The sequence below is a fragment of the Lynx rufus genome, unplaced genomic scaffold (assembly GCF_022079265.1).
Source record: "Lynx rufus isolate CCGP_SWC_20201006 ecotype Redwood Valley unplaced genomic scaffold, mLynRuf1.p SCAF_4, whole genome shotgun sequence".
NCBI classification, from domain to species: domain Eukaryota; kingdom Metazoa; phylum Chordata; class Mammalia; order Carnivora; family Felidae; genus Lynx; species Lynx rufus.
Window position 1 is genome coordinate 2,768,476 of NW_025814856.1, and position 12,361 is coordinate 2,780,836.

General features: G+C 64.0%; 1 protein-coding gene across 2 annotated transcripts in view; it reads right to left on the reverse strand.

Moving 5' to 3' along the window:
• Positions 1-285: 285 nt before the first annotated feature.
• The window catches only part of PTPRS (protein tyrosine phosphatase receptor type S), a 59,300-nt gene continuing 47,224 nt past the window's right edge, over positions 286-12,361 (reverse strand). Inside the window, exons 15-33 of one of the 2 annotated variants that reach the window (XM_047096817.1) lie at positions 11,844-12,097; positions 11,191-11,284; positions 10,883-11,098; positions 10,381-10,538; positions 9,865-9,876; positions 9,481-9,593; positions 8,022-8,069; positions 6,851-6,948; positions 6,639-6,762; positions 5,979-6,154; positions 5,781-5,900; positions 4,274-4,428; positions 3,908-4,193; positions 3,574-3,752; positions 2,799-2,925; positions 2,504-2,629; positions 1,486-1,640; positions 1,155-1,290; positions 286-592 (exon numbers count right to left, since the gene is read on the reverse strand). In XM_047096817.1, the coding sequence (XP_046952773.1) occupies positions 524-592; positions 1,155-1,290; positions 1,486-1,640; positions 2,504-2,629; positions 2,799-2,925; positions 3,574-3,752; positions 3,908-4,193; positions 4,274-4,428; positions 5,781-5,900; positions 5,979-6,154; positions 6,639-6,762; positions 6,851-6,948; positions 8,022-8,069; positions 9,481-9,593; positions 9,865-9,876; positions 10,381-10,538; positions 10,883-11,098; positions 11,191-11,284; positions 11,844-12,097 (2,646 nt within the window). In that variant the 3' untranslated portion in view covers positions 286-523. The remainder of the gene's footprint in view (positions 593-1,154; positions 1,291-1,485; positions 1,641-2,503; positions 2,630-2,798; positions 2,926-3,573; positions 3,753-3,907; positions 4,194-4,273; positions 4,429-5,780; positions 5,901-5,978; positions 6,155-6,638; positions 6,763-6,850; positions 6,949-8,021; positions 8,070-9,480; positions 9,594-9,864; positions 9,877-10,380; positions 10,539-10,882; positions 11,099-11,190; positions 11,285-11,843; positions 12,098-12,361) is intronic. The other variant, XM_047096816.1, reaches the window with a different exon arrangement.

Sequence of the window (12,361 nt, forward strand, 5' to 3'; positions counted from 1 at the left end):
TTTTTTTTTTCTGTTTGTTCTTTAAAAAAAAAATGAAAAAAAAATACACTATTTAAAAAAAGAAATGTCACTGGATACAGTTACACTGAGTTGGAAAGGAAAGCTGAATCCTGCACCCCTTGCCCAGTGGGACCCCCCACCCCCCACACCAGGCTGCAGGGCAGGAGGGCTCTCCGGGGGCGGGGGGGGGGGGGAGGGTAGGGGTAGGACCAGGGCTCGAGCTCCCCGCCCTGCCCGCCTCCGGTTCCGGGGAGAACCCCTGTTTGCTCACCGCCCCCCCCACCCCCCCCACCCCGGAATCTCTCGGTTCAGAATCGGAAGGAAATGAGGAATGTGGCAGTAGCCGGAGGCGGTGGCCGGGCCGGCGAGGCTGCGGGGGGCCGCATCGTTCCTGGAGGCCGAGCGGAAACGTGGCCGCTGCCCGCTCCTGCCCTGGCGGCCGGGGGTCCAGGTCTCCGGGGGCCCACCCGGCAGGGGCAGAGGCATCCAGGCCGGTGGCACGGGGCCAGCGGCGACCATGGCGTTAGGTTGCATAGTGGTCAAAGCTTCCGAGGTACTCCAGCGCGGCCTGGTAACAGAACTGATACTCGTCCTGCGGGAGGGAGGGAACCGTGGCTCAGGTCGGCGCCTCTGCACCTCCTTAGCCTGCCAGGGCTCCCCGCTGCCCTCGGGAGCAAGGCGGGCACCCGGCTCCTGCAGCAGGGGCAAGTCGCACCTCTGCACGGTGGCAGAGGCTGGGCGCTGTCCCCGCACGCCCTCCCCCCCTGCAACAGTGCCCTCGGGGCTGGGAGTCCCACTGCAGCACTGTCTCCGGAGCGACGGGACGGTCTTGGACGCGGTCGCAGGGAAGTCCCTTCTAGCTCTGGGCCTCGCTTTCCCCATCTGGGGAGCAGGGGGACTTCGGGGTCCGTGGCCTGTGTCGGGGCCTGGCTGAGCCACGAACGTGCTGTGACTTTGGGAGCTGCCCCACGCCCTGGGCCGCTCCCCAGCTCTGGATTTCGGTCTATTCTCGTGTCAAAAGGTCCGACTAATCCCCTTCCGGCCCCAAACAGGTGCCGAGGACCTTCCCAGACGACCCGGGATGGAAGGTGACTGCCCCCATCTCCCAGAACAGGAAACCGAGGCCCGCCCGTCGCCTCGCCCGCCGCCCTCACCTCCGTCTGCACCATGGCTGGCCTCTGGGTTCGCAGCATCTTCACCGTCTGGAAAATGTCCACCACGCCCTCGTACCGCATGCGCTCTAGCACGATGCTGAGCGTGATGAACACACCCGTCCTGCCCACGCCGGCGCTGTTGGGGGGGGGGGGGGCGGGCACAGCCGGTCAGGGTCTGTTCGCAAGCGAACCCCGTGTGACCGCCCGATGCCTCAGGGACGCAGACAGCCCCAACGGGAGCGCCTGGGTGGGGCTCGAGGCTGCGCTCGCTAGGCCTCAGTTTCCCCAGCCGGGCAACGGGCGCGCTGGGGCCTGAGGGACCGCGGCTCACCTGCAGTGGACAGAGATGGGGCCGTCCTGGCCGAACTGTTCCTTGGTCTTGTGCACTTGGCCGATGAAGTCGATGAAGCCCTCCCCCGACTTCGGGACGCCCTGTTCCGGCCAGTCCGTGAACTGGAACTGCCGCACGGTCCGGGACTGGCCGTCCTGCAACGGAGGGGGTCCGGCCGCGCCGCTCAGGTCGGCAGCGGTCACGGCTGGCTTCCCGCCCGCGCCGGCCTCCGGGCCCGCCTTCCGTCACCGGCCAACGCCACCCTCCAGCAGCCCCCTAGTCCGGTGCTGCCCTCTCACGAGCCGCCACCCAGAGCTCCTCTGTCCCCCTCCCGTCCAGCGGGAGCCCCACGCCACGCCGTCGCCTTTCGCTTTCATCCTTCACCACCCACGGCTGCCACCCTCGCCGCATCCAGCAATACCATCCACTGACTCTCCAGTCCCGCGTCCCGCCAATCCCGTGGGCCCGCCCCGCCCCGAGCGCCGTGACCAACTGCGCTGTTCGTTCATCACGCTTCGCCACCGGCTGGCAACGTCTCGACTGACCCGCCCCTTCGTCCCAGCCAATCCCCGCCCCCTCCCACCCCTACCTGCGTGACGCTCCGTCGCCCCTCCCCACTGCGGTGGGACCACCCCGTCCCCGCACCCTCTGTCACGTCCCCCCACCCTGCTTTCAGCGCTGCGACACAGAGCTCCACAGACTTGCTGCTTCCAGGGGACACCCCGCTCGCTCCCTCTCGCACGGCCCCTTGGGCCTTGTTCCCTAGGCAGCAGCGCGGCACACGCTCCACTGTGGGACCCGCACGGGACACGGCCCTCTCTTCCCCCTTGTGGTGGTAGCAGTGATCGTTCAGCTCGACGACCCGCTCTTCCTCCTCCCAACCCCCAATGCTTACTCCTACCCCCGGGCCTTTGCTTCTACCCCCAACTAGGGAAGCCTTCTCCGCCTCACGAGGTGGCGCTGAGCAGAGTCCGGCCCGGGGTTCCAGGCCCTCCCAGCCACCCCTCCCCATACTCACCCGGGCGTCTGTGACCTTGAACTCCCGCAGGATATACTGAGGCATGTTGTATTCCGCCATCGGATCCACCACAAAGTACTGGTAGCGGGCGGAGCGCTCGGCAGGCCAGTACTGGTGACATTTTTCCTGTTGACAAGGCGGCGGTGGTCAGCTCGGGCCGCACCCTCGCCTCTGCTCCCTGGCCCCACCCTCGCCCCGCCCCCGGCCCCGCCCCCCGCCGCGCCCCGGCCCCGCCGCACCCTGGCTCCCGTGGCCCCGCCCCACCACGTGGCCCCGCCCCGCCCCCCCGGCTCACCCTGCCCATCTCCCGCAGCTTGGTCAGCATCACCACGATGGTGGAGTTGTTCTCCCACAGCGCACGCCAGAAATCCTCCGTGGTCTCCGCCAGCGGCCCCTGCGTCGCGATGTAGGCCTTCTGCTGCCTGCGGTGTGGGGGTGGGGGGCACGTGAGATGCAGTGCCCGCCCCTGCCACGCCCCTGCGACGCCCCTGCGACTCAGGACCCACCGGTCACTGGGCCGTCTCCCCGTCTGTCTTGTTCGGTCCCCTCCATGAGCCCGTTGTGCACCCGGGGAAACCGTCAGCCTCGGAAGTTGCATCGCCTCCCAGAGGCTGCCGGGCCTCCCCCGACCTCCCCCACCTCGTCAGGTGCCCGTAAACTCCTTCCGGGTGTCTGCACAGGTTGTTTCCTGTCACCCTCCAGCCTCTGAACAGGCGGGGACTTCTGCCGCCACACCCCACCCCTGTTGCCAGGGTGTCCCAACCTCAGCACTGACATTTGGGGCGGGGTCGTTCCCCGGGCTGGGCAGTGCGAGGCGTCCAGCAGTATCCCTGGCCTCCACCCACTCCCATTAGGACCAGCACGTCCCCAGGCGCGGCTCGGTTTTCCCTGCCCAGGTTGAAAACCAGCGGCGGAAGAGGACAGAGGGAGAAGGACCCTGTTACAGACAGCAGCCATCAGTTAAATACCCAGCTAAAGAGCCCCTCCCCCTCGGCTGCGCCTGCCTGTGTCCAGCTCCGTTTCCCCTGGGAGGCTGGAGGCCCCTTGGGGGCGGGGCGAAGGCGAGGTACCTGTAGCCGTCGATGAAGCTGGCGTTGATGTAGTCGGAGCCCTCCACACCACGGATAGGCTGCAGGCAGACCCGCGTGCTCTCATAGGGCATGATGTTCACCAGGCGGTTCTTGAACTTGTTGCAAGGCAGATTGGCACTGATGAAGCGGGACGTGTGGGCTTTGGAGTTGGCCAGCCGCTGCGGAGACCGGGAGGCCCGGGGTCACCGGCGGGGCGGCCTCCGGCCCCCGGGGCCGGGCAGGGCCGTGTGTTTTTGCCCAGCCGGAGCGCGAACGGCAGCCCCGATCCCGATCTCGGCGCCCCCCGCCGCCCCCGCCGGGGACGCCTCCCAACCTTGAACTCGAGCTCCATGCCGGTGACGTGCTCGCCGGGCTCCACCTGCGCCAGCTTCTGGATGTAGGCGTAGAGGCTGCGGGCGGGCACCTCCGTGTTGCCGCAGCCCACGGCCTCCAGCAGGGCCTCGTGGATGAAGCTGTACTGGTCCTCGGTCTGCACCATATAGTTGCGCTGGGACCGCATGAGGGTCACGTGGCCGTACACGTCCACCGTCTTCTCCGGCTTGATCCGCTCCAGCATGGCGTCGATGACGATGAAACAGCCCGTGCGACCCACGCCGGCGCTGCGGGGACACGCGTCGCGGTCAGGGGCCCCCCGAGGGAGGGCCGGGGCGGGGGCGGGGGCGGGGGGCGGGCAGGGTACCTGCAGTGCACGACCACGGGGCCCGCGTCTGGCGGGTTGCAGGCCTTCACCCTCCGCAGGAAAGCCAGGAATGGCGTCGGGTACTCGGGCACCCCGTGGTCCGGCCACGCCGTGAACTGGAACTGCCGCACCTCGCGCTTCTCGCTGGAGCCGTTCTGGGGGCCACAGGGACACTGCCTGTCACCGCGGCCCACGAGGCCCGTGCAGAGGCGGCCAGCTTCGCGCCCCGCCTCTCTCCCCAAACCACCCCCGGACCTCGGCCGGGGGCAGCTCCCTCCTCCCAGGTGTTCTGGCCAGAACTCAGAGGAGGAGCGGCCCTTGACCCGGCGGCCCGGCCCCCGCCCCGGATCCAACACATGAGCCCAGACTGGTGCCTCTGCCTCCGTCTATACTCCCTGGTCCTGCCGCTCCAATCCTCACCGCCCTAGTCTGTCCTCCCCGTAATAGCCCCCAGAGAGCACTTGTGAGCACCTGAATCAGGTTGGCCCTCCTCTGCCCACCACCCTCCAGGGCTCCCACCCACCTTGGGGTAAGAGACCAAGTCCTCCCCAAGGCTCTGTATTCTCTGCCGGGTCCCCTCCCGGCCCTCCCCTCCTCGGTCACTCTGCCACAGCCATGATATAAGGCCTTCTCACTGGTGGTTCATCATGCCAGGCATGATCCTGCCCCAGGACCTTTGCACAGGCTGAGCCTCTGCCAGGAATGTGGTTTTCCCAGATCTCATGGCTCCCTTCCTCACCATCTCCAGGTCTCCCGACAGATACTTTATTTTTCTCCTTCTACGTGTTAAGATTTCTTACTTGACATATTTATTGTCGGTGCCTTGTCAACTAGACTTAAGCTCTGAAAGAGCAAGAGAGTTGGTCTGTCTTGGTCCTTGCAGTGTCTCAGCACCCAAATCAAGCCCTGACATACCACGTGTGCTTAGGTTTGACAGAAGACCTGGCTGGAGTCTGGGGAGCGTTGGGGTACCAGTAGCGCCTCCGCTCCCCATAATAACAATTAAAAAACGCCCTCCAGATGGCAAACTGTCCCAATTGAGAACAAATGATATAGAGAGACACACGGAACCGTGTAACTGACAGCAGCCATCAGTTAAATACATGTCTAAACATTCCCTCTGTCCCAGTCCTGACTACCCCGGCTGGCAGGGACTTTCTAGCTTTGTTTTCCACCCATCACAGGCCTAGACTGCGCGAGGCCAGAGGGCAAGGGGGGAGGGAAGGCCTGGGACGTAAATGACGGCAAGGAGACAACAGGTTCATTGCTAAGTTGGGTTCTGCTGGTTTTGTCCTTCTGGTGTGGCTGGAGATGAGAGGTGCCCTCCTCTGAGCCTCAGTTTCCCCATGTACAAAGCGGGCTACAAGACCATGTGGTCAGCCTGGGCCGACATGCCTGGTTTTCTGTGTCTCTCGGGGAGCTCCCAGGGCAGAAGCTGGGGCCTCCAGTCTTCCTCTTCCGCCCCCATCACCCCCTCCCACAGCCCCAGCCCCAGCCCGGGTCCTACCTTGTGCAAAGAGAAGGTCCGAACACAGAACGTGGCCAGCTCGATGGTGTCGAGCAGCGTGACCTGGATGAAGCCATATGTCTCCGTGCCCCGGTTGGGCCAGTACTGATCACACTTGATCTGTGGAAGGCAAGAGAACGGAGGTGAGCACGGGCGGGGGTTGGCCGGGGGCTCGGGGGCCGCAGGGTCCAGCCTCACCCGTGATTTCTCCTCTAGCCGCGTCATCATGACGATGGTGGCTGAGCGCTGTTCCCACACCATGCGCCAGAAGTCGCCGAAGGTCTCGGGCAGCGGCCCCTGTGTGGCAATGTACGCGTTCTGCCTCCGGTAGCCGTCCACATAGTTGGCATTGATGTAATCGCTACCCACAATGCCTACAGCCCGGGGAGAAGCCAGAGATCAACAGGGGTGCTGTCGTCTCCTACGCTGGTTCTCTCTGGCCTACCGCTTCCTGGAAGTCCTCCTAGACTGCCCCAAGCTCTCCCCAAAGAAACCACGGAGCATGAATTTTGTGGTTTCTCCACCTGAGCACTACAACCTCTGGGGGCCAGCTTTCTCTGTGGCGGGGCTGTTCCGTGCATCGCAGGGTCTGAGCGGCGTCTCTGGTCCACCCTCGAAACGCTCCTAGCTCCCTCTCCCCCAGCACGTGAATGCTTCCTGGGCATTGAGAACAACTGACACAGAGGGACGCGTGGAAACAGATTACGGACAGCAGCCATCAGTTAAGTATGTATCTAAAATACCCCAGTGGCTTCTGGCTGGAGCCATGACCAGAATCAGGCTTCAGTTTCCCCCTCCGTGTCCTGGCTCGTCCACACTTCAGAACGGGCAAGGGCGGGACGGGGCCCAGGCCGCTACCTTCGATGGGCTGGAGGATGACGCGGGAGTGGTCGTATGCGATGACGTTGGCGTAGCGGTTCTTGGGCTTGTTCACCTCCAGGTTGGAATGTTCCCATGTGAACTGCTGGCCTGGATCAATGGACTGCAGGGGAAGGGGAGGTGGGGGGCGTCAGGATGGGCGCTGGGGGGGTGGGGGGGGCGGGGGGGGGCAGGAGGCGGGGCTAGCTCACCTCATACTCCTGGGAGAGCTTGAGGCTGTCGTTGGCCTTGAGGCGGTCCGTGTGCTCCGCCATGTCTGCGATGGGGATCGGGGGGTGGCTAAGCATGCCTGGGGGGGAGAGCAGACCCCGTGGTGCGGGCCGGTCACTTGGGAGCCAGCCTGGGGACCGGGGGGTGGGGGGCGGGGGCTCTACAGTGTGAGTCTGCAATGGACGAGCCGCGGTTAGAGGGAGTGGCGGGGGAGGGGAGGGGAGGGCTCAGGTCGGCCCGCGCTGGGGCCAGGACCCCCGGCCCGTGGGTCCGTCTGCAGGTGGAGTGTTCGAGGAGCAGCTCTAGCCGAGTCTGACGACCCCGGCTGACGACGTCCACCCATCTCAGTGCTCCCAACCCAGCTGGGGACGCAGGGGCTGGGGAAGGGTCGCCCTGGAGGACCTCAAGCTCCCGGAGCCTCACGGCAAGAAACGGGCAAGTGACACAGAAATGGAAGAAACAGACGGGGCTGGCCAGGCCTTTGGAGACACTGTTCCCCAGGGCAGGGGCCGGAGACGCCACCCCTTTCTGGGATCAGATCCTTCTGGGATCAGCAGGACTACAACGTCTTCTGCCAGGCAGAGCTGGGGAACTGGGGAGCAGGGGGCAGTGTGTGTGTGTGTGTGCGCGCTCGGGGGTCCCCGTCTGTCTGCGCAGCTGCTTGGAGCAGGTGCGGTGAGCCCCTGACCTCCGGGGGCTCGTTTCCTCATCTGGCACACGGAATGGTGACCCTTCGGCGGGAGGGGTTGCTGGAGGGAACGGGGCGGGGGCCTGGCTCTTTCTCCCCAGTGTCTGCGTCTGCACGACCCCTCTCCCCTCCTGGGGCCCGGCAGGCCGAGCTACAGGCCGGGACAGACGTAAAAGGCTGCCAGGCGGGCTTACGTACAGCTGCTGCCCTGGGCGCTCCCCAAGAGCCCTTATCTAAGGAGCGAGGGCCGTTTGCCCAGTGGGTCCCCCTGCCTGTCACGCCGGAGGACCCCCCCCCCCCACCCCCACAGACACACAGTCACAACCAGCAACCTACGGGCCCAACGGACCAGACCCCCGACTCCCTTGAGAAGCCAGCACAGGACAGGTGGACAGAGATGAAAACAAACGGGGGTGTGGGGGTGCGCGAAAGGAAGCCGAGAACAGAGAGACACAGGAACTAACTTTCAAAGTGAAACCCCGGTTCCCTGAGGGGGCTGCTGAGGCCTGAATCTGCAGAAACAGCAAACAATAGATAAATGAAAACACGCAGGGGCCCCGCCTCCCCCCATCCCCCGCTGGACGCACGCACAATGGCCAGCCAACAGACGCAAAGGGCAGAGCAAACTGAAACGACGAGGGACGCACGCTGCCCGGGCCCCGACCCGAGAACCTGCAGCAGCTGCCGTGTACCCCCTCTGACTGGACTTCAGCCGGTCCTGGCTCTTAGCCGTGACTTCGGGAAGATTCTGAGGCCCTAGGCTCTTTTAACGCATCCCCCCGGACCAACCTGGCCTTGGCGCCCGTTAGGGTCAGCAGAGACTTTAGATGAGTGGCAGGATGGTGAGGGAGGAGCTTGGGGGCAGGGGAAGGACATATGGGCCCATGCCGTGAGCTTTAAGAACAGCAACCATCAGTTAAATATGTGTGTTAAAAATTAACATCTGGAGGGAAACGGGAAAACCGATGTAACCCAGTCCAGACACAGAAGAAAAGTGGTACGTGGGAGGTGCCGCAGGAGACCCTTCACGATCCCTTATGGAGGACTGCAGCCATCAGTTACGCTTTGTCTTAGCCAAAAGGCTGAGCAGTGACTGCAGCCATCAGTTAAATACAGATGTTTAAAATCTCCTTTTGGTCGGAAACAGTTAATACGAGACGGGAGGCCGACAGGAAGCAGAGACCGGGTGCGCGTAGATGGTGGATGTAATCGTGCTGTGAGCCCAGAAGGAGAACAGCAGCCATCGGTTAAATTAAAAACCCCTTATGTGGTGACAAGCAGCCGGCATGAGCCCAGTAAGAGGGAAAAGATGAGAAAGGATGTGGGTCACTGCACGTAAAGACGATCAAGGACAAGACCCTGGTTCGTTCAGTCTCCCCGAGGCACGGCAGGCGACTTTAGCTCGCTCCCGTGACTCTACAGGGAACCGGCAGGAGGCGGGGCCGCACACAGGAGCCAGGCAGGGCAGGGGGGAGGGGGGGGAGGCACCACCATCGCTGTATCTCGCCACGGGGACATCCCACGGGAGGATGGGAAAAGGCCACGGAAAAACCCGAACACCCACCACCGAGGGGCCCGGAGACCGGAAGTGGGGACGGAAGCATGGCCCTTTCTGCGAGAAGAAACGAGGGGGTTTTGGTCGGTTTGAGTTTTAGGTGTCCTTTCTGCTCCCGGGGATGACCCCGACCACCAACTGAAGGCAGCGTTTTGTTTTGAAAAGCCTCACTCGGCTGTGACGGGAACCGGTCTGTGGAATCTCCAAGCTGAGGTCCACGCGGGAAGGTGGGCAGCGGGCGCTTAACTGCGCCGGAGGGCGCAGCAGGGGCAGAGGAGGGGCCGCCGAGCGCCAAGGCGGCTGCTTCCTCCTCCGCTCGGCTACGGCCCCCGGCGGTGAGGACCCTGGCGCCTGCGGGAGGCACGTACCTGGGGTCTGGAAGTTAATGCGTCTCATTTCCACGGGGTCCTTGGGGTGGTGGGGGGCGAGGTCAGCGTTGTTCAGTAGGCATTTGGTGCGGGGCTCTGAGTCCTTGCGTTTACTTCGAGGGGGCAAGCAGAGGAGCCCGTGAGCGTGCCAGCGTGTGCCCAGCGTGCCCAGAGACGCACACGTACGCGTGTGAGCACAGGCGCCGCAAACGAGCGACGCAGCCGGGAGGAAAGGGACCGTGCACACGTGGGACTGGGGTTCCCGGGACCGCGCGCAGCCTGCCGGCACAGCCGAGGGTCCCCTCGCCCCGCGGGCACGGTGCCACCCCGTTCCTCCTCCTCAGCTCTTGCCCTACGTCTCCTAAGGATGGGGCCAACCCTTACCTGTCAGGTTTGCTGCTCCCGAAAGCACACGCGGGTGAGGAGGAGGGAAAAGAAGACAGGTGAGGCCATGCTGGCCAAAAAGGGCCTGTTCGGGGACACTGGGTGGCTTGCTTAACCCCTCAGAGCCTTGGTCTCCTCCGGAAAACGGGGCTAATGCTTCCTGCTCGGGTCCCCGCCACAAAAAGGAACGTCCCAGCCTTCCCTTTCCAAGCTGAGACGTGTCCTGTGCGGCCACTACGCTCACTGTCCTTGTGAGACTAGTTAGAGGCGGCCTCCACCCCAAATCGTCCCGCTGAGCGGAGCGTGGACCTTAAGAGGAACCGAATCACGAGCCCGCTGTGAAACCCGGCCCTTCCCCAGCCTGTGTGACTCTGACCAGGTGGCTTAACCTCGCTGGGCCGGAGTTTTCTCGTTTCTGTTTCTCCTACGAGAGAACCCTTCCCTGGACCTTCCGGACCCTCCTTCCTCTTCCAGGAAGCCCTCCCTCCTATCAAGCGGGGAGTGCGAGGGGCTCACTTCTTGTAGAGCAAGATGGCGATAACAATGCAGATGATGAAGACCACAGCCAACACGGGCCCAATCACCCAGATGAGGCCCTCCTCGCCGTCCACGATGGGCTGGGGGTCCGGGTTGTCCAGCTGGAAGGGATCTGAGAAGGGGCTGGCCGCAAATGTCTGCAGGAACAGGGCGCGAGGGGCCTCCGTCAGTGCCCGTCCCGCGCCTCGTGGCCAGGTGGGTCGTCCTCAAACACAAACCTGTCTCCCTCCCCTACTCTAAAGCCTCTGATGGCTCCCGAGGACCCCTGACCCCGGGGACCCCCCCCCCCCCCGCCACGGCCTGGCCCTTGCCAATCTTGGCTCTCTCCCCTTCCCCCCTGCCCTGCTTCAGCCCGGATCGCAGAAGGCCGGGAGGATGGGGGTCTGGCTCGGAGGCCAGCGCCCTGGGGGCTGAGGTCACTTCGGGGCCTGCCCGCTCAGAGGGCGAGGCTGGACGCAGGCAGGCGCCACTCGAGACTCACCGGCTCGCTCTTCTGTAGCACCGCAAGCACGAAGAGGACGTATCGGTGACCGGGCTCCAGGCCCCTGTTGTCAAAGCCGCCGTACTGCTTCTGGTCGCCCGGGTGGAAGGTGGGTGGCAGCACCGAGAAGCGGGCCGCGATGTAGGGGCGGGGCGCCTCCAGCTGGCGTGAGTGCCGCAGGCTGCGCCTCTGCAGCCGTGAGATGTCCTGGATGAGCTGCGGGAACAGAGGTGCGGGTGGCTCAGAGCCCGGCCGGCAGCGCCTGGGCACACAAGAGGCAGGACGGGCCTGGGCCCCGGGGCCCTCACCTCCTCCAGATCCATGTCTTCCGGGCTACCCAGAGGGGCCAGGAACTGGCCACCGCGAGACTTACGCAACGGCACCATCACAATGAAGTAATTCCTGTCGGGAGAAGGAGGATCGGGGGTGCGTCCAAGGGATGCCTTGGTTGGAGGTGGATGGGGGGGCCCCTGCTCCCTGCGTCTTCCCTCCTGCTACTCCCCTGTAGCCCCAGCCATACAGGACTAGGTCCTGACTCAAGCCTCCAGGCTTTAGAAGGGGTGGTTCCTTCTGCCTCGAAAGGCTACTCCGGTTCTATTTCTTGAACTCCTACACATCCTTCAAAGCCCCAGCTTCCACGCCCACAACGTCCCCGTAGTCCTTAATTCTCCTCTGCTTCCCAAGCAGAGCCCTCCTCTCCCTGTTGGGAACCCTCAACCCTGGTTGGATCTCATTCCTGGTATCCGGAACGGCAGAGGAGAAAACACAAGGCCGCCTTTAGCGACGGTGCCCGTGAGAGGTACCAGGGCAACCGCGCGAGATGGGGGCTGCTGCGACTCGCGTTTTATAGACACGCAAGGAAACCAAAGCACAGAGAGGCCGAGCGCCTGGCCCCGGTCACAAAGCTGGCTAATGGGGGTGGGAGGAATCTTTCAGGCCACTGGGGTGGTTTGGATCATACTGGACAGGCACGGGGCTCTGGCCGTCGGGCAGATACACCATGATGAAGCCGTCAGAGTCGGGCTTGGGGGCCACGCTGGGCTTGGCACTGAGCAGGTTGAAGGCGGTCCAGGCAGTGACTGTCTGCTGAAGGCCACCCAGGCTGCTGCCTCGGTTGGTCAACACAAAGTTGTAGAAGGTGTTGGGCTTGAGGTGCGTGATGAGCTTTTTGGTGGTACGGCCATCCACGTCCAGTGTGAGCCCGTTGTACTGGATCTGTGGGCCAAGGCTAGCTCAGCGGGGGCCTGGGGTGAGCCCCTGACCCTGGCTGAGCCTTGATCCCAGACTGAGCCATAATCCCAGCTGAACCCCAACTCTGAGCACCGATCCCAGAAGAAGCCTCAACCCCGGACTGAACCCTGACCCTAGACAGACCCTCAATCCCAACGGAGTCCCAGCCCTGACCGAGCCCTGATCCCAATCCTGACCGAACCTCGACCCCAGGCTAAAACTCAATGCTAGACAGATCGTCAATCCCAG